Here is a 19558-nt window from a genome sequence, read left to right on the forward strand (position 1 = left end):
GAAGCGACCTGAAAAGTTGCCGCGCCGCCTTTGGATCGCAGGGCATGCGACGCGAACGGCACGTCGTCACGGGGGTGGGTTACGTGCCGTCGCGTGCAATCTCCACGCGAGGTGAGGTTGTGCTCGTGTTTGTGCCCGCCGGCCGCCGCGGTCGCTCTGGTACTGTGACACAGCATCTTGCGCCGTTGCGCGCTGGATTGCAGGTGCAGCCTGGAAACCCAACGCGCGGACTCTGCCGCGGCGGCGTGCAGGAAGGAACCGTGCACGCGGCTGCGGTTGCCGGGATTCTCCGGATGCTGCAAGACTTGTTGGGGGTGGATACTTGATGGCGACTTTCTCAGTTCCAGAACGTTTGATTGGGGGTATTCTACTAAACTTTAGCACCTGTAATTAGATGGATTAATTAGTTCATGATTTGACAATACGATGTTACAGTAACCATTTGCTAATGATGAATTAATTAGCTTTAATAGATTCGTCTCACGAACTTGACTTCATATATATAATTAGTTTTATAATATGTCATGTTTAGTTCTCCTAATTAACATCCAAACATCCCCTACTAAAATTTAGCATCTCGTATCTAAACACCTGCTGTATCTATTGTTTTATCTGTTGTTTTATTCTGTTCTCGGAACTCGGAAGGCCCGGTCCCGTCCACGTGCTGTATCTGTCTCTCCTCATGCGTTTTTGTGAGCAGTGTGTGCCATGACCCCTCTCGGATGCACGTCATTTTCCTCCTTGGCCATACCGGCGGGGCACACGGATTCTTTGACACTTTGACCTTTTTTGTCGATGGTGAAACCTGCGTTGATGCGCGTAATATAAGTCAAGCCGACATATCTTGGGTTTAAGCCGACCTCGCCAGACAACAAAGCTGGGTTCTCCTTTTACAGGCCTGCTTCTACGCTTTCACGGCCCATAGCATCACAGTGCTGGATTTTTTTCTTCACAAATTAAGATTGTACTTTTTTATGGGATGGTGGAGGTATTTTTTATAACTTAGTTAAACTTAAAAAAAGTTTGTCTTAAAATAATGCTAAAGCGACTCGCATTTTGAATGGAGGTAGTTTTAATAGTGGCTTGCAGAAGGCTCTTGATTATTTATTTCTGAGTGTCCTTTAAAGAGAAATTTGTATTGAGTGTTGAGACCTGCACATTGGGTGTATCGGTAGGTTAGCGAGTCTTTGTATCCTGCAGGGTCTACCATAAGTCCGTATTCTATGTAGACGACTCAGTCTTTGGATCAATCAATACGTTAAGAAACGACAAGTAGATGTGGAAGAAATAATGCTACTTGGTCATTTCGACATCACGGCCTACATACGACATACGTAGACGTGCATGCGTCATCGTTCATGTGCATAGGCATCGGTCATCGAGGGAGCCTCTCAAGTCTCAACAACTACGCGTCTATTGCACACAGACAACGCGTCATCTGACAAACTACACGCTATATGCAGGGAAACTACACGCTCAGAGACGTTTAGCAGCACTTAAAAAACAGCTACACTCCACCAACTCCATCTTTTTCAACTCCACTCCACCAACTTCAAAAAAATATGGAGTCGATGTACGTGTTTAGCTGGTTGCAGTGCTCCAACTTCATCTCAGAAACATAAAGACTTATTGTGAATAGTTCATTTTACCCTTTATGAACGAGATCACATGTCAGTCTCTTCTCTTTTCTTTTTTTTCTCCACCTGTGCCATGTGCTACCTCCCGTCACCCTGCCGCCCTGTTTCCGTCCCGCCCAATGGCCTACCCCGCTCGGCAGCTCCAACCTTCCGACGCAGGATCCGCATCACCATCAGACATCTCGATTCAGAGAGAGACGTTTCGCTTTCTATAAAAGCAGGAAAATTCTCTTTCAAAAAAAAATTTAGAGAGAGACGATTGTAGATTGCCTATTTTTGTAAGGAATCTGTGACAGAATCGATCCTGACTGTCACCGGGGAGGCGTGTTGTGGATCCTCGCCTCCCTTTCTTGTTCTTGATTTGATTTATTTTTCTGCTCAGATTTGGGGAGGATCAAGCTCTTGTTGCTTCTTGTGCAAGTCAATGGAGAAGATGCTGGAGACTGCAGAGGATAGAAGACGAGCCCCTGCGGTCGGCCAACGCGGCGGTGGCGCTGTAGCATCGGCGCAACAGCCCCGTCGCCCCTGCGGCCAGACACCAGTAGCGGCGCTGCGTGTCCCGGCTAGCTACGGTGGCATAGCCTGGCACCTGCGAGGCTCTGCAGCCTGCAGCCCCGGCGCGGCTGGGGCACGACAGTGGCGCCTGCAGCCCCGGTATCCATTTTTGCTAGAGATGGGCCTGGCGGTGCTAGTTCGAAGAGGGGCGATGGGAGGAGGGGAGGGGGCGATGGAAGAACAGTTTCGCGAATAGACGCGTGGAACCGCCCATGAGATTACGAAATTTGAGGAGCACCTCTTGAGGTGATATCTAACTCCATCTTTTTCCGAAGCTGGAGTTGGTGAAACTAGACGTGTTTGACAGAGAGTTTTGTGCAGTTGACAGGGTGGAGCTATTTTTCCGCTGCCATAGCCGTCGGTATTTCTTAGTATTTGTTTCGTGCAACCATTCAAAAGGAAACGCGTATAAGTGCTGGGAGACGTGTAACTGCGCGTGCACGAAAAATGATGAATGTATACACATATCCCTATTTCTTTTTTCTGTAACGAGATATACACGAATATTCTTAGCTCAGAAGTAACCGCTGTAGTGTACTTGCAACCAGCACAGTTCGTCGTCGTTACGCATCGTCATCAGATTGGGGCCGCCGCGGATAAGATACGCTTTGTGTTTGTCGACCACCATTTGGTTAATCGGATCACGAGATGGCGTGGTTGACCGAGCACCTTATCACGGTCCTACTATACTGGTCTCCTGCCCCTTTAATTATTACCTGCTCTGAACAGCCCACCCAGATGTTAATTTCAATTCATTGCTGCTGCTACCAGTAGTTGGAGCAGGATCCCGGAAGCCATGGAACTCAAATGCTCAATCAAGCAAGCAGGCTATAGCTACCCCTGATGGATCAACTCCGCCTGCTCCTAGTTTAATTACCAATAATCAGGCCAATTCCCGGCAAATGGCAGGTGGTTGCGAACTTGCATCGCTCCAAGAAAACCCCAAAAATGATCGCGACGCCTCCTCTCGATGGATCACGGTCCGATCGTGACGTCGCGGGGGTGGGTTACGTGCGGTTGCGCGCAATCTACACATGGTGGCGCGCTTCGTTCTGCGGTGGAGACGCAGGGAACGCACGATGCGGCGGCGTGCAGCAACAGCGCGGTGGCTGAATCTCTCGATATCTGATCACAATGTAATCTGACTAGACTGTGTATTTTTCGAGAATGTTGACGACTACTTGTTCTCAGCAGGTCATTTCCGGACGATGCAGCAGCTATCTTCTCAAGTTTCTCAGAAGCGAATTGCCACGAACACTCATATGTGTGGAAATTGGAAGCCCCGTGTCCCTACCGGCGACCTATATTGTTCTGAACTTCTGATGACCTTTTTTTAGGGCAACTTCTGATGACTTCGTCGACATAAAAGACGCCGTGCATTTGAGGCTACCGTTGTCAACGTGAAGAAGATTAGCAGCAACAAGGATGTCTTGACAAGAGAGCTCCTCTCTATCTTTTGGAAGACACGTAGGGATGTGAACTTCCAGCCCAACATCGGCCCATCCTCCCCTTCATCTTCTTCCCTGAGCAGCTCCTCGCCTCCTCCACCACCCCGGCCGATGACTACCGTGCTGCCCGCCCACTGTCCACCACCGTCCTTCCTAACCCGAAGCTTGTCGTCACGCCCGCCACTTGCCATCCTGCCCTGCCGGGCTGGCGGTGCTCCCACGCCGCCTCACCCTCCTCCGCCGGTCGTACCATCACCTCCGTCGAGCCTACTGCCGCCCCCTGACCTTCTCCTCCAAGACTAGCGGCCATTGGAGCCCTGTCCCCAGAAACCTGAAACCCTGAAATGCCGCCGCCTCGACCACCACCCACTGCTGGCGGCGACCTCACCGCAGAGCCGCTCCCACCCACCTCCCACCCCTCCGTTCACGAGGCAGGCCGCGCGGGGGCGAAGCACGGCGGCGAGCATGGAGGTGGGCGGAGGAGGAAGACGAAGCGGATTGACGGTCACAAGTGCGTGTACGAATCTTAAAGCATCTTCCGGAAGATATACAGGATTTCCGCTTGACCAATGTGTCTGGGCCCAATATAGCCCATTTGGGTATAGCGCAAAAAAGGCTGGTTTATCTTTTGGATGTGCCGAGATTCGGCCCGGTCCACGCGGAAGTCCCGCCTCGAACCGAACTCACTCACTCGTTCGACACGCCACGCCACGCCACGCGCCGCCTTCGCCCCCAAGGAGGCCCCAACTGATGCGTCGCCGCTCGCCGCCAGCGAGCACGCGGCCGCGCTGAGGGCCGAAGCCGCCATGAAGCTGGTACGCGCCAATCTCTCTCTCTCCGTCTCGGGGCCAAATATTCAGACTCTGACCCTAACGCGCGCGTCCTCGCAGACCTGCTTGTCCACCAGCGGCGGCGGCGGCAGCTACCACTCGCCGGCGAGCCATGTCCTGGAGCTGGAGGGGCTCCGCTTCCTCCTCGACTGCCCCATCGACCTCTCCGCCCTCGCGGTCTTCTCCCCGGTACCCCTCACCGGTGATGCGGGGGGCCTCATCCGCGCCGTGCCGCGCTACTGGTCGCCAGCGGCTGCGGCCGCCGCCAGGGAAGGCGGCGTGGACGCCATACTCGTGTCTTCCGCGACGGGAATGCTTGGACTCCCCTTCCTCACTCGACTCCCCGGATTCGTGAATACCAAGGTGCGTCCCCCCGCTGCTGCTACTTACTCTCTTTGCGTAGCATATTAGTACTTAGTAGTACTTGTTTCGATTGTTTAGCTAGTCGTTCTGGCTGTTACTGTTTTTATTGTGGAAGTTGTGTTTGTTATTTCAACGATATGAAAAAGTCCTCACTCGTGCAGCAATACAACTTGAATGTTCTTTGGCCGTCACTACATTGCAAATGGATGCCTTCATAATTAGGCAGTCCTATGTACTAGGCAGTAAGGCACAGAATGAAACATCTTGGTGGGAACATTTAGACTTATTTTTTCATACAAGAAAAACAGGGACGCATGTCTCCTGTATGATTAGAAAGTTAGAGATATATGGTGCTCAGTGTAAAATGTTGGACGAGATGAGAACTGAATCATTTTGCAGATGTTGATTGTTCTTTATGGGTAGATTTATGTGACAGAGGTAGCAGCGAGGATTGGAAAGCTAATGATGCGGGAGCTGGTGGAGATGCACCGTGCATTTGTAAGGTACTATGGGCCAGATACGGATGGGTTACCCAAGTGGATGGAAGGGGACAAACTCAATGGACTCGTGTCAATGTTGCAGAAGCTAGTGACTGAAGATGAGGGAAAGGATTTAACTTCTCTGATGCCTCTATACAGGTCCGTTATAGAGTCTTATGCCTGCTAAACTGCACATTTATGGCTTTTCTACCTGTAGAACAATTTATATGTTAGAATGCTTGATAAAGTGCCCATTTGTCCTTAACCTTTGATATAGGCATATAGCTCAAATGGACTAATAAAATTTCTTAATCTTAGTCTTAAGAGTATAATAGAAGCGAATAATATCCAACCCGTCAAATCAGCTAAATCTAATAGGATTTTAGATGGTAGGGAATTTTGTCTTTCAAGCAATAATTTTCTCTGTCAGGTGTGAAACCAAACAATGATACGAGTGTAGTACCCAATTACAACTTGATTTAGTGAAATAATATTAGTGAACAGAGAAATTATATGCAATCCCTGATAAACGGCCATTCAGAAGTGAACTTATTTTTCTTTAGATATTCATTTGATCCATGTCGTGTCCAAATTCTCAAATCGACACCAAAATAATAGGAGATACCACTTAATATTAATAGATACCAAAGTTTGATTTGATTTATATGGTAAGTTAGTAACACCTCATTCCTTTTTAATTCAAGTGTTACTTGAATTCATTCAAGATGTGACTCAGATATCACCACTTATGGATCTGCATGCTGCTAGTGTTTTCCTTTTTAATTCAAGTGTTACTTGAATTCATTCAAGATGTGACTCAGATATCACCACTTATGGATCTGCATGCTGCTAGTGTTTTAGTTGCAGTGAAGTCCCCCCCCCCCCCCCCCCCCCCCCCCCCCCCCCCGCAAGAAATTATATGCTATTAGATTCGCTATGATGATGCCATGGCTAGTTCATATCACTGTTTTGTTATCATGGTTTTGGTTTATTTAATTGGATCACATCTACTTGGCAGCCCAGGAAACATAGAAGAATGCATGCAGAAAATACAGCCTGTTAAGTATGGAGAGGAGGTTTGCTTCAATGGCATATTTATGCTGAAAGCCTCTAGTTCAGGCCTGGAACTTGGCAATTCTGTCTGGACAATAAAAGGTCCAAGAGCTAGTATTACCTACCTGCCCAGTTCAGTATTTGTGTCGGCTCATGCATTAGATTTTGATTACAGCTCTCTGAAGGAAAATGATGTGATTTTGTTTTCGGATCTCTCATCCTTGAACGACATGGACGAGGATAACGAGAAACTGGATGAGCATGCAATGAATGAAACAGACTCTTCGCTATGTCACCGCTCAGTGTTGAGGTATTCTAGTGTTCTGCATGAAATACATCTGTAATTATAACCTTCAATGCTGTCTGTGGATGAAGTGTGAAACTTAAAATCTTCCAGGGATGATGGTGCTGATGCGGATGAAACAATCACATTTCTGTGCAACAATGATGATATCACGGAGGAGATTGAGAGAATCAGCTTTATATGCTCATGTATCATCGATGCAATAAAATCTGGAGGCTCTGTTCTAATACCAATAGGTCGCCTTGGTGCTATTCTCTTACTTCTGGAGCTTATATCAGAAACGCTACATTCTTCCAGTATCAAGGTAATTGTGGCCCTTGCAATCATGTAGTGGATTTCCATGTTAGAATATTGTAGCATTTAATGAATTCTGCATGTGAGCCTCAGCTCCCAATGTTTGTGTAGCAGGCTAGCATTCATGTGGGTACTGTCTTTGTTCTCTGTACTTATGGTGTGCATGGTTTTCTAATGTGGACCATGATGTCAAGATTCCAATGCCTAATGTTTAGAGATGTTTAACTATGCGTATGGTTCAAGTATCTTAAGTTCTTAACTGATAAGTAATGGCTATTTTAGTATTTGACATAGCACTACTTGTCTACCCTTTATATTCTTTCTACACCATGAAATGTGAATGTTGTGTCAATGCTGCCCACTTTTTCTCAGATTGTTCTTTTTCTTTCTTTCATTTTGGTCTGATGATTGTTTTGTCCAAGTCAGGTACCCATATTTATGATTTCTGAAACAGCAGAAGAAATTATTGCTTTTACCAATGCCTTGCCTGAATGGCTATGCAAGTCACGCCAAGAGAAGGTCATTCTCTTCTCTCTTGAGTCTTGAAATATGAAAGTAAATAGTCTCACTTCATCGCTGGTTATGCTGCAGCTATTCTCTGGTGAGGCATTATTTGGCCACATGGAGCTTTTGAAGGAGGGCAAATTATTTCTGTTCCCACATTTACACTCAAAGGGCCTGCTGTAAGAATTTAATAAAATGTGATTTGTAGCTAGTCTTCCTATAAATGACCGCTTCTTAATTTTACATTTACTAAATTTGTTGGGCACATAGCTTATCTGCTTATGCATCCATATGAGCTCACCTGTACGTCGGTCACTGTTTATTATATTGTTTCCTTCATTGATTCTGCTGTGTGACTGCACTATAATCTTGACAGGGCAGCATGGAAGGAGCCTTGTATTGTGCTTTGTCCACACTGGAGCCTTAGGCTTGGCCCAGCTGTCCATCTGCTTCGTCGCTGGCATGCTGACAAACGCTGCCTTCTAGTTTTGGAGGTAAGGACTGTCAATACTTTTGCTGAACCTAACATATAGTATTACTGATTGCGGTTGTTGTGTTGCTAAAGTACATAAATCTTTATTTACAGCAAGGGAATGATGCTGAGTTGAGTCTTAAGCCTTTCATGCCCTTGGCAATTCAAGTCCTTGAGTGTTCTTTTCTTTCTGGAGTAAGGTGTGTTTGAACTTCAAAAGGTTGTGTTTCTAATATGTCGTATCTTAGAGTATAAGTTAAAAAACTCAAATCTTTTGTTAATAGGGTGGCAAAAATTGATTCATTACTGGGAGTGCTCAATCCGAAGTTCGTAATGGTATGCCAGTTCTTGTTTCCCTGCGTCAAGTAGATCTACCTTTTCTTAAGTCGTCAATCCTTTCCTTATGGTCCACTTTTATGCAGCTTCCTGAAGGTCTGAAGTCCCGGTGTTCAGTAAAGAAGAGGCCATGGTCATTCTTGTATTACACCAAGGGCAAAACCATCGAGCTCCCAAATTTACGGGAAGACTTTGAGGTGCACCTTGCACATAATGTGGCCTTAGGATTGCAGCCTAGGCAACTGAATGAGACCACTGCAGTGGCGAGATTGAGAACAGATCTGCTTGTAAGCAGTGGACAGTATCAGCTGGCTGCTGCAGAGAAGCAATCGGATCGATCAAAGCGACACTTACTACATTGGGGCGCTGTTGATCCGGATCGCTTGTTGCCAGCACTACAAGAAAAGGGGATGTTATGTTCGTTTGCTGCAGATGATAACTGTGCAGGTGAACGGTCTGTTCTGATTACAAGTCCAGTAGATGCTCTTGTGAAGATAACATCTGATAGGACGGTTATATACTGTGATGATGAGGGAACATCCAAGCATATTTACGATGCACTTTGTAGCGTTTGGAATGGGATCTGAGTGCATAACTCATGTGTAATTGTTGTTTGTCATGAGATTGTGCATGTGATTTTTTTAAAGCCTATGTGTATGTGAAATTGTGAATTGTGTCTAAACTAGTTGGATCTGATTTCTGGGCCCATGAACTAGTGAAAGCTACTTCTACTGCTGGGCCGATTAGCCCATCTCCTTAACACACATCTCGGCCTCCTCACTGAGGATTCGGTAACTTTGCTTCGTCAAGTCACAACGTAACTTTCGTATTGATTTCTAGCGTACGTTTTCGATCCAACGGCTCACAATGTTTCAAAGAAAAACTTCAGAACTTAACAGCTTCTTCCGATTTGGTTCGGTGGCACACAGGCAAAGAGCGGCTGGCTGGCCTGGCGCCTAGCGGGGCCGCCGCCGTCGTGGGGCTCGGCCTTGCCCGAGACGCCAGCATTCGCGAGAGAGCAGAGAGCCACGTGACGCGTCGTCGTGGGCTCCTAGTTGCTCTCAGCCTCTCGCGCCGCCACGAGCTGGAGGGTCTCGTCCAGCAGCTCCACGTTGTCCTCCCGCGCGGCCGCGACGAACTGCGACGAGGTGGATGTAGAAGCTCCCGCGCCAGCTTTGTATGCGCAAAGTGTAGATGTTTGCTCCTCCAATTCCTCCTCATCTCTCTCTGTTCTTCCGCTAAAATCCACCCACCGATCTAATCTCCGGCCGTGGACTGAATCCATTCCAATTGGGCAGCGATTAAGCTCCACCACACCTCCCAATCCATCCCTTGGGTGGCTGGGTCGGAGTCGGCGCGAGTGCTGCGATTCAATGAGGCGAGCACGAGCCGGGATTGGGGCAGCAGATCAAGCGGTCGCGATGACGCCGCATCCGACAGAACCGGAGGCAGGAACACGAGCAAACACGAGAAAGAAGATAAAGAGAGAAGCATGGAGTTGGCGCAGTGGGGGACACCGGACTCCGGAGTGCTCAGCAGCATGTGGGGAAGAAGAGGAGCAGCAGACTAGCTCCAGCCTTTCTAGGAGCCATTGGATCGGACATAGACGCTGGATATGGAGGGGAAAGGCACGCCGTGACTTTACAGAGGAAAGTCACTGAATCTCGCTCCCTTCTTCTTCACCTATGGTCGTGACGGCTGACCTTTTTCCCTTTCGGTTCCGGCGATGGCTGCCTCCCGCCGCCTCGCGCGGAAGCTGCCCTCGCTGATCTCCAGGCATCAGCGCCTCATCTCCCCGGAGATCGAAGCAGCGGAACTCACTGAATCCCCCACCATCTCGGCATCCATTCCGCTCGACCCCTCCCTGCCCGTCCTCCCGCTCGCCGTCTCCCACCTTTCGCCGCCGAGCCCGCTCCCGGCGCTCCCCTCCGCGCACGCCTCCTCCCCGGCCTCGCTCCTCCGTCTCCTCCGCCGAGCGCGCCACCACCCGCAACTCGCGGCGCTCGACCTCCACATCCTCCTGGCCGCCGCGGACGCGTCGCCCGCATTCCGCCCCGACCACGGCTTGACATCGCTCCTCGCCGCCCGCCTCGCGGCCTCGCGCCGCCTACCCTCGCTCCGGCGCCTCCTCGATCTCGTTCTCGCCCGCCCCTGCCCCTGCGCCGACGACTCCATCTTCGCATGCCCCGAGCTCCTCCCCACCTTCCGCAAGGCCATCGTCGCCTTCGCCGCCTCCGGTGACATCCCCGCCGCGTCCGAAGCCCTCGCATCCCTCCGCCGCGCCGCTGACTCCCCACTCCCCGCCGAGTTCTACAATATCATCCTCCACGCCCTCTCCCGCCTCCGCCGCCACGTCGATGTGATCCGCTTCTACGGCGAGATGACCTCCGTCTACCGCGTCGCCCCGGATGCCTACACGTTCAATATACTCATCAACAGCTCCTGCCGCGCGGAAGGCGTCAACACCGCCATGCGGTGGTTTGGCGAGATGCAGCGGCGGAGCTGTGCACCGACTGGCGTTAGTTTCAACACACTTATGCGCGGGTTCATCAGAGAAGGCAGGTACAAGGAAGGAATCAAGGTCGCACGTGAGATGCTTGAGCTTGGGGTCGGGCTGTCGGTTGTGTCCATGGAGATTTTGATCAGCGGCTTGTGCCGTGGTGGTGAGGCACTAAAGGCGGCTGAGGTGTTTGTTGAGTTTTGGGGGGATGGAGTGGTGCCAGAAAGGTTTGATTGCTTTGAACTAGTTGAGGCTCTGTGCCGTGTGGGGAAGATAGATAAAGCAGTGGAAGTGGTGGACATGGTATTGGAGAGGAATATGAAATGCTGTCTCAGCGTGCCTGCTGGTGTTACGGTTTTGGAGTGCCTGATGAAGGCGGGGAAGCTGGATAAGGTTTGCCAGTTGATGTGGAGAATGATTGATCAGGGGATTGTTCCAGATACAATTACTTGTAACTGCGTCTTTGAGGCGCTTTGTGAAGCTGGGAGGGCAGCTGATGCAAACCAGCTTAGAGTGCTCGCTAAGGAGCAGGGTTTTGTGGCTGATGGTGAAACCTATCGTATGCTGGTGCAGGGATTTGGAAGGCAGGGGAGAAGAAAGGAAGGGGAAGCTGTGTTGGATGAAATGCTTGATTCAGGATTTGTACCAAATATTGCCTCTTACAATAGGCTTCTTGATGGCTTACTTTAGGGAAGATCTTTGCGGATACAAGAGAATTTCTCAGGGGTTGTGAAAGCACCAGACTGAAAGTATGTCTCTGGCTGAGAGCCTGAGACTAGGTGGAGATGCTTGATGGGCCAGTGGTGCGCATAACTGCAAGGATACAGAATGGGAAGTTTGATATGAGGTATTTTTCTGATTCTGTTCTTCAATTGCAAATTATTGATTTCATTGCATAGCCTGTACAAACTTCTTTTTTGTTGACTCTGTAAATTCTGCATGTTGTCTGATTTGTCTATCTTCGGCAATATATATGCTAGTTTTTTTAACAACCGTTAGAGTTTCAAGCCCTTCTATGCTATGAAAAGGTGTCATATTGAAATTTTTGAGCTTCCAATGTGGTACTTCAGAGACTAGTTTATGATGCATTCTTCACTTGCCAGATTTGAATTTTGAAGGCCCCCTTGTTCGGACACCAGGCCCATCTATTTGATTTGGGGTAGCATTTTTCTGACATCTTGCCAAAACAATTGTTGATAAGGTCTGTATCACTGTATGGATAGAAAATGCCTTCTATCGGGGATTTCAATTTTTTGTAGATAGGTACATGTCTGCTGGAGCGCTACATTAACACTGACATTGCTTTTGTTCCGAGTTCTGTTGGCTTAAATTAGATAGTGCAAAGGTAGGACACTAGGCCTGAATATTACCATCTTAATGAGCTACCTTACTATTATCTTTCTTATGCCCAGTGTCCCCAAACATCATGCCAGCCTGATCTCCACGAATTTGGGAGTTAATGATATTCGGAGGCAGTTCACTGTACATGGAAAGAAGATCGTAGTAATATGGAAGTTCAGTAACCTCATTATGATGCTATCTTCATATTACCTTTCATATGTGCAGCCCCTGGATATTTTAACTCTGCCAATGTGTGAGTTGGAGTGTTGTCATATTTGGAGACTGCAGAAATGGAGATGGCTCTGGTGACTATTTCCAAAGAAACAGATATATGAATAATTGTATTGTGACTACTTTGGAAGTAACTTGTCTTCCAGCCGCCAATTGATCATAATGCCTAGGATGAGGGATTTGCAAATGTTTGAAAAATGATGAAGAAAATAATTTTTCGGGGACTGTGCTGAACATGGGAAGACAATCTTCACAACCTTTGCATGAGGCAATGCAATGCATCCATTTGGATCTGACTGTCTAAGATAATCTCTTCTTTCTACTTTCTAATTGAGGATTCAGAGGAACTAATGTTGATTGAAAATTAACATGCAAAGGTTGTCAGCAACCAGCTACCTGTCGATCCTATTCCCCAATCTCCACTTAGCAGTGGTTATCTTTATCTTTATTGACCACCATGGCAATGCAGTTCCACTCCTACGGATTTCAACAATGTAGAAACTTGTATAGATGTTCATGTCCTTCAGTGTCATTGTCTCTTAAGGCACATGTAGCTTCTTTTGTGATTCATATTGTTAGTCCAGGCATTACTGGTATGTCATTGGTTTCTGTAGGTGATCATATCCACTATGTTGACGTTGTATTTGTTCTCACCAATCAGTGTTTGGGAAGCAAAATTTCCTTCCTACAATCCTGAATAGCTGCAGCGCTCGTAGCCTAGTGTTTTACATTACTCCTGCCATGCCATAGTTGTTACATGTTCAATTTCTGACTGCCGGAACTGAGATGCAGGTGTCGACAGAAGTACGCCTGAGGACCCCGGAGCCCTGGCACCGTGCGCGGCCGACCTGCCGGAGACCAGCGGTTGCTGGCGGCCGCGAGACCAGCGGTTGCTTGGGCCCTGCCGTAGAGGGTGTTACGACTTACGACATGGTTGGCAACCTGGCATGGAGTAGGGCGGTCGGTGGTCAAAGCTCAAGAGTGCAAGGTTGCACTGGACCTTGTGCATGTCTGGAGTTACAAGGGAGGTATATCTCCGTTTGGCAAACCGAGAAGCAATGGGGGAGCATCTCTCTCTGGTGCGTTTCACTTCACAAAGCATCTTCTCTGCATTGTAGGCATGGACAAATTCAAACTGACAATATACGATCAGTGTGGATTCACTTGTTTATAGGTCCAACATGTTGCCTGATCCAATTTCTAGACATAATTATCACTGACTCGATCCCTGATTCCATTCGATTTACAAAAAACAAATGTAAGATGTAAGAACCCCAAATGTTTTTCAGCCAAAAAATAACTAAAAGCCAAAATACACGAGTTTGTTCTTCTAACTCTGAACTGAAACAACCATGCGCGAAGCGACCAATCAGATGATGCACATGCACCCCTAGAGATTCCATTGAAGCGGCCGGAGAAATCATTGGTGACACCGAGCCCTGCGCAGCGCGCCCGCCGGCGGCGGATCGAGCCAGAGCGTGCAGCTCGGCTTCACCATGTACCTGAACGGGAGCCACCGCCCGAAGTTGAGCTGGACCCACCACCTGCCCTCGAGCTGCATCTGCACGAGGCCGCCGCTGGCCGTGGTGTTCCTCCACACGTCGGCGTCCTCCGGCCGCATCACCACCTCGCTCACCACCAGGTGCACGCTCCGGAGCTCGGAGTCGCCGGGCCTCTCGTACAGCGGCGGCCACACAGCCTGCGTCCCGATGAGGTGGCCCTGGAAGTAGAGGTCGAACTGCATGTAGTGCAGGACCACGTCGATCTTGGTGTTGGGGTTGTAGATGGCCGCGAGCACGTAGAGGTCGGAGTTGAGCGCCACGCCGAGGTGCGGCGGCGGAAGCTCGTCGATGTACCCGGCGTTCAGGGTAGCCGTGCTCACGTGCACCCGAGGCGGCTTCGGGTGGTAGATGAGGTAGATCACCAGGATGGCGAGGCCGATGCAGACCACCAGGAGCCAGAAGAGGATGCAGCACAGGGTGAAGAGGAACGCCAGCGGCTTGCTCGAGTTCTCCTTCTTCCTCCTCCTCTCCGTGGGGAACATCGGTGACGGGTGCCCCGCCTGCTGCCACTTCTTGCCGCCGTAGCCGTGCGATGGCTGATACCGCGTCGGCGCCGGCGCCGGCTGTTGGGGACGCGCGTCGTCATGCGCATGCGCCGCCGCGGCCGGCGGCCTCCTTCCCGGCGCCGGCGCAGCCTCCGTGGGGTCGTCTTTTTCGAAAGTGCTGACGCGCTCGATGGTCTTTGCGGTGGGGAGCCGTGGTCCTTCCGGTGCGGTGGGGCTGCCCCCGTTTGGCGGCGCTGCTTCGTCTCCATGTCCAGGTGGGTGCTGACGTGGACGAGGACGGCGCGCGTCCGACGGCCCCGTCAGGGCTGAAGCCCAAGCAGGCGCGAGGATTCCGATACGTTTCCGGCGCGGCGGTGCGGCTCCTCCAAGTGGCGGTGGCGATACATCTCCTCCCGGTGTGGTGAGGCTACCTGGCGGGGCAGCTTCGTCGTCTCCAGGCGCGTGCTTGTGTGGACGACGATGGCGGCGCGCATCCGACGAATCCGGCAGTTCTGGAGCCGCGAATCCGAAACCTGCTTTCCGGCGCGGCGCCGGCGCAGCTCCCACAGGTGGCGGTGCGGCTCCTTCCGGAATGGCGAGGCCGCTCCCGGCCCTGGGTGGCGGTGCTCCTCCCCGTGGCGGCGGCGGCATCGCCGGCTGCCGTTCTGCAGGGATGCCTCCCTGCGGGTACGGCCGTCCAAGGTCGGCCGGCGGCGGCATCGCCGGCTGCCGTTCTGCAGGGATGCCTCCCTGCGGGTACGGCCGTCCAAGGTCGGCCGGCGGCTGCTCCCGCCGCTTCTGCGACGGCGGCACGTAGGACGGCCTGGGGCGTGCTGGCGCCGTCGACGGAGGGGCAGCCCCGTTGCGCCCCTCGCGCGGATATTGCGCCACCTGCTGTGGCTGGCCTCCAAGGAAAGTCACATGGCGCCCGTCCCCACCGTGGGCTGCCATGGCCGAACTGGTCCCTGCACCGTCGCGCAGCGACCCCGCCGCGGCCTGCCGCTCGCCCTGCACGCTCGCCTTGCGGGCGCGGCCGGTCCCAGGCGGAGACGGCGCCGCATCGGCGCCACCGCGAGCATGGCTCGGCGGCACGCCGCCTCCCTCCGGCGACACCGGCTGTTTGCTCATGTCAAAGGGCAAGGGACAAGGAAAACTAGCCGATCAAGCAATGCAGCAAGTGGTATGTGACTGGAGCGAAGCAAGGAACTAAGTGGAGATTGATGAGTGGGGTTGTGCTAGCACTTGGCACTTAGAAGAAGAAGACCGGGGGGGGGGGGGGGGGGGGGGGGGGGGGGGGGGGGTAGGACTGAGAATTTTGGAGGGAAAGGTGGGCAAGCAAGGAATCATTTGATTTGTAACCGGGGCAAGCAACTGAGCCAAGCCTCTGCTGCTTAGTTGTTAACTTGTTATACTAGCAGTATCACCAGTAGCCAGGAATTTCCGTTGGCTTGGCAGGAGGGCTTCCTTGCCACCGCAGAAAACCTTGCTCCATCTGAGCACTCTACTTGCAACCATAAATTGGCTGCAAACATCTCCTCCAAAAGCGCTTTCTGTCGACGGCCATGGTCACTCTCATGGAATCGCCATGATCCATGTTCCATGGAAATCGTGTTGCTTTATGATGTTTTGATGCCGTTTCTTCACAATCTTGCTTGCTAGTTAAGGCTGTGTTCTTTGGCTTGGGAATTTGGATGCAATGGTTTAGTTTTTACGCGTTCATCAGAAAAAGAAAAGAAAAGCGTCATTTCATTATTTGGATCGTTGTGTCTGAGAGGAAGCTTATATGGGCCGTAAACTGCCCACGCGGCCTGCCATAGTGTAATTGTAATTTTTTGTGTGTACGAGGCCAACCTACGTTGCGAGCCCACTAGACTAATGGCCCACGGTCCACACACGTCTGTCTCGTCTTCCTCGCCCCCTCCCTTTTTCTTCCCACACTCCTCGCAATCACCGCGACCCCACAAAACCCTCTTCCAGAAGCAGCGCGGCGGCAGAGACCCAGTTGGGAAATTCGGCGGCCTTGCCCCTCCTCGCAAGCCATGGGGTTCAAATTGCAGCAGTGGGGTGCGTACCATGGGTTCTCTCTTTTGTTCTTTTGCTCCATCCAGCCTTTCTAATGATGCTCTGTTGTACTGGTTGGAAATGGCAACCCAAGTGCTCTGGTGTCTTACTAGATTGCTGGTGAAAAGTCTAGCTTGCAGGTTTGCACGAATGATGATGACAACAGCACAACACCACTGTGCTTGTGTATATGTCAAAATGTCAATCGGAATTAATTTAATATTTGTAGTTTTTACCTTTTATGTATCGTAACTTTGGTTCACTTAAAGAGTGAACGTTTAATGTTGTAATTGTATATTTGCACTGCCATGCATGGAGAAATCTTCTTACTGCTTTCCTTGTAAATTGTGCCCCCATATATCTTATTTGATTAATTGATACTAAAACTTGTGGTAATGTTACCAATATTTCCAGGAGTAGTAGTCAGACCTGGGGAGACAGTGAAGTGTAACCCAGGAGAGTTCTGTTTTCGTGTTTCACAGGTCAGTCTATTTACAAGATTTAGCAACAATTGCATTTGCTTTTTATTTTCTTGAGGGTGGATCCTGTTTGTTTACTGTTCACCTCTTGACATTTTCATAAACAACAGATAGCACTACATGCTGGCAAGGGGAACGGAGATGTGAGAATCTTTGTGAAAGTTGATGACAAAGAAATTCTGCTTGGCACCCTTTCAGATGACAAATACCCTCACTATATAACTGATTTGAGTTTCGAGGAGTTTGAGCTACTACACACCTCAGAAACAAGAAACATCTCCATTATTGGATTCAAATACAGCAAGCTCGGGAGAAAATATCATTTCCTTTTTTTCCTTTATTGCATCTTTACCAAAAGAAACAAAGTATTAATATTTGTTCCTTAACTGCTTGTCCTGTCTTTATCCACATCTGGCTCTTCCACTGAAGAAGGTACGTAAATGCTGCTGCTGTTATTATAGACTATCTCTGATATTTTTCTGTCCACTTGGTATACTATGTAATGAATCTGATGAGGTTCCAGTGGCTATTCCACTATACCCCATTGCAGATGGTATATCCTTTGCTGTACTTGTACATAACAATTGTTGTTTCAGAGTCAAGAATGATTTGTTTCTTTAGAGAATATCTGACTTTCAACTTCACAATTTATATTTGGTTTATGATGCGGTTATTCTCCTTGCCTTTGTTCATGAAACTACTAAAGCTTATTTGAGCTTCCAAGTGGATTCTCGAATCACACACCTGTTTAACATTGTTTGCATTCAGATGATAAGAGCAAAGATACTGAAAGTGGTTCAGAAAAGCTTGCTGCACTAAACCCTGTTGCTACTCAGTCCTCTACCTTGGAGGAGAAAAAGGATCCTGAGAAACTGCAAAAGAATGTCGGTGCCTCTGATGATGATGAAAGTGATGAAGATTATGTTGATTCAGAAGAGGGTGAATCTAATGATAATGAGGTTTGTATAAGTGTTGAACCGTGATGGAGCTACTAAATTCTGAATATTTAAGTTCTTAATCTCGTCTTTCTAGAATATTTATTGTAAACAAATTCAGTGAAAAACCAGGTGCCATTCACTTTCCTGTATTACTGAAAGATGGACTAACATGGAGCTGTAATGTATTTGGACTAAATTTCTTATGTGTATGATTATCGTTTTCCCTGTATTTTTTAAACTACTACTGTTTGTGGACCTGTTATCCAATTACTGAAGTGTAGGCCTAACAGTTGATCTAGGAACTTGTACATCGTACCATATTAAGGGTTAAAATTGGCACTGTTCTCGTAGGTGTAAAGGGCAGTAATGAGTTTCATAAGCTCTAAGTCCACCCCATGCGCAATGCATTACATTTCTACCAACATTTGGTTGTTTCATGTATTTTGATCAAATAATTCTTTTGCGTGATACGATTGATTTTTTAGGATTCCAGTGATGAGGATGATGATGAGATTTCAGATGAAGATGATGACAAAAACTTCCCAAAGGTGTGAGACTGTTCAAGATGAGCTTCAATTTTGTGATTGCTCTTTATTTTTGTGATGATATCCTGAAACTGTATCTTTAACCATTTTCGACATATGCAGCATGCTAAGGACAATAATAGACCAGCAGAAACACCCTTGAAGTCACCTCCAGGGAAGAAGGCCAAGATGACTACACCATCTAAGAGCAACAACACCGGTGAGAGGTGTTACTTTTGATTGTTAGCTTGATTGCTTTGCCGTTCTGTTCCATGCAACCAAATTTTCACTTCTTGATGAACTTTAATTCAGGCAGTGGTACCGGTATGAGGAGTGGCTATGTCCATGTGGCCACCCCTTATCCATCCAAGCACGTGAAGAACAGACCTTCATTGCTCAAAAAGAAGACACCTTCAACCGGTGACAGGCCTAAGCAACCTGCTGGTAATTATGCCTGCGAGTCGTGCAGCAGGTAATTATTTGGCCCTTTTATTAGAACCAGCCTCCATCTAAAGTTTGCCATATATCCTTTTCACGCAAGTGTTGCGATATATACCTTGACACATGAGATTTTCTTCATATCCAGGACTTTCTACTCCTACATCGCTCTGAAAACTCATTGCAAGGTGAAGAAGCAGAAGCGTAGTCCTCACAAGGCGCAGGTGAGCTGAAGTATTTTCTGCAGAAGCGTGGCTTGGCGCTTGGGTATCTTAGGATGTTTGGATCTATGGACTAATTTTTAATTCGAGTCATATCGGATGTTTGGATATCAATTAGAAGGACTAACTAAATGTGAATTAATTATAAAACTAATTGTATAAACCGTGGCTAATTCGCGAGATGAATCTATTAAATCTAATTAGTCCATGATTAGTTATAAGGTCGATTCTCTGGTTATTTCCCATCGCTAGCTAATGAAAAACTATCTTATTTTATTCTCTCTACCAGTAACGCTAGATAAGAAACAATATTTCGTTTCAACAAAAAAAATAGCAAAACAATACGGAAAAAACCGAATTTTTGCACACAAGTAGGGATGGGACGTTATGGGTCGCAGGTCGGAAAGTGCCCACGTATCAAGCCCATTACGGAAAAAACGATACGAGCCCAATGGGCTGGAACAGAATTCGCAGTCCCAGACACCCAGTCACAGCGGCCAGCG

At 48.9% G+C, this 19558-nt stretch overlaps 4 protein-coding genes across 8 annotated transcripts; 3 read left to right on the plus strand and 1 right to left on the minus strand.

Moving 5' to 3' along the window:
• The first annotated feature begins 4142 nt into the window (after positions 1 to 4142).
• LOC117855493 (uncharacterized) lies at positions 4143 to 9035 on the plus strand. 2 transcript variants are annotated; one of them, XM_034737863.2, is made up of 11 exons: positions 4155 to 4455; positions 4531 to 4833; positions 5257 to 5471; positions 6331 to 6675; positions 6763 to 6973; positions 7390 to 7482; positions 7555 to 7646; positions 7844 to 7961; positions 8054 to 8139; positions 8224 to 8275; positions 8362 to 9035. In XM_034737863.2, the coding sequence occupies exons 1-11, from the start codon at positions 4273 to 4275 to the stop codon at positions 8860 to 8862; spliced, it is 2199 nt and encodes a 732-aa protein (XP_034593754.1). In that variant the 5' UTR covers positions 4155 to 4272; the 3' UTR covers positions 8863 to 9035. The 2 variants fall into 2 exon arrangements, with proteins under 2 accessions (XP_034593755.1, XP_034593754.1); XM_034737864.2 differs by lacking the exons at positions 8054 to 8139; positions 8224 to 8275 and having other exon boundaries at positions 4143 to 4455.
• A 303-nt stretch (positions 9036 to 9338) lies between these two features.
• LOC117855495 (uncharacterized) lies at positions 9339 to 13516 on the plus strand. Of its 4 annotated transcripts, XM_034737869.2 has the most exons (3): positions 9339 to 11622; positions 11879 to 11976; positions 12188 to 12968. In XM_034737869.2, the coding sequence occupies exon 1, from the start codon at positions 10002 to 10004 to the stop codon at positions 11463 to 11465; it is 1464 nt and encodes a 487-aa protein (XP_034593760.1). In that variant the 5' UTR covers positions 9339 to 10001; the 3' UTR covers positions 11466 to 11622; positions 11879 to 11976; positions 12188 to 12968. The 4 variants fall into 4 exon arrangements, with proteins under 4 accessions (XP_034593760.1, XP_034593757.1, XP_034593759.1 ...); XM_034737866.2 differs by lacking the exons at positions 11879 to 11976; positions 12188 to 12968 and adding an exon at positions 13140 to 13516; XM_034737868.2 differs by lacking the exon at positions 11879 to 11976.
• A 128-nt stretch (positions 13517 to 13644) lies between these two features.
• LOC117855494 (uncharacterized) lies at positions 13645 to 15624 on the minus strand. The gene has a single exon (XM_034737865.2). The coding sequence runs from the start codon at positions 15520 to 15522 to the stop codon at positions 13768 to 13770; it is 1755 nt and encodes a 584-aa protein (XP_034593756.1). The 5' UTR covers positions 15523 to 15624; the 3' UTR covers positions 13645 to 13767.
• An 83-nt stretch (positions 15625 to 15707) lies between these two features.
• On the plus strand, positions 15708 to 18603 carry LOC117855498 (uncharacterized). The gene is made up of 7 exons (XM_072293876.1): positions 15708 to 16458; positions 16870 to 16937; positions 17045 to 17139; positions 17344 to 17366; positions 17703 to 17893; positions 18366 to 18420; positions 18520 to 18603. The coding sequence occupies exons 1-6, from the start codon at positions 16434 to 16436 to the stop codon at positions 18366 to 18368; spliced, it is 405 nt and encodes a 134-aa protein (XP_072149977.1). The 5' UTR covers positions 15708 to 16433; the 3' UTR covers positions 18369 to 18420; positions 18520 to 18603.
• Positions 18604 to 19558: the final 955 nt, after the last annotated feature.

Source organism: Setaria viridis, chromosome 5, assembly GCF_005286985.2.
Source record: "Setaria viridis chromosome 5, Setaria_viridis_v4.0, whole genome shotgun sequence".
NCBI lineage: Eukaryota > Viridiplantae > Streptophyta > Magnoliopsida > Poales > Poaceae > Setaria > Setaria viridis.

What these genes read in the sequence shown, in the direction of transcription:
- LOC117855493 (XM_034737863.2), top strand. Translation starts at nt 4,273, where the DNA reads ATGTGCCGAGATTCGGCCCGGTCCACGCGGAAGTCCCGCCTCGAACCG. An exon ending in CCGAAGCCGCCATGAAGCTG is followed by an intron (nt 4,456 to 4,530) that starts GTACGCGCCAAT and finishes GCGTCCTCGCAG; the next exon opens with ACCTGCTTGTCCACCAGCGG. An exon ending in TACATTCTTCCAGTATCAAG is followed by an intron (nt 6,974 to 7,389) that starts GTAATTGTGGCC and finishes TGTCCAAGTCAG; the next exon opens with GTACCCATATTTATGATTTC.
- LOC117855495 (XM_034737866.2), top strand. Translation starts at nt 10,002, where the DNA reads ATGGCTGCCTCCCGCCGCCTCGCGCGGAAGCTGCCCTCGCTGATCTCC.
- LOC117855494 (XM_034737865.2), bottom strand. Translation starts at nt 15,522, where the DNA reads ATGAGCAAACAGCCGGTGTCGCCGGAGGGAGGCGGCGTGCCGCCGAGC.
- LOC117855498 (XM_072293876.1), top strand. Translation starts at nt 16,434, where the DNA reads ATGGGGTTCAAATTGCAGCAGTGGG. An exon ending in GTTCAAATTGCAGCAGTGGG is followed by an intron (nt 16,459 to 16,869) that starts GTGCGTACCATG and finishes CAATATTTCCAG; the next exon opens with GAGTAGTAGTCAGACCTGGG. An exon ending in TCTGTTTTCGTGTTTCACAG is followed by an intron (nt 16,938 to 17,044) that starts GTCAGTCTATTT and finishes CATAAACAACAG; the next exon opens with ATAGCACTACATGCTGGCAA.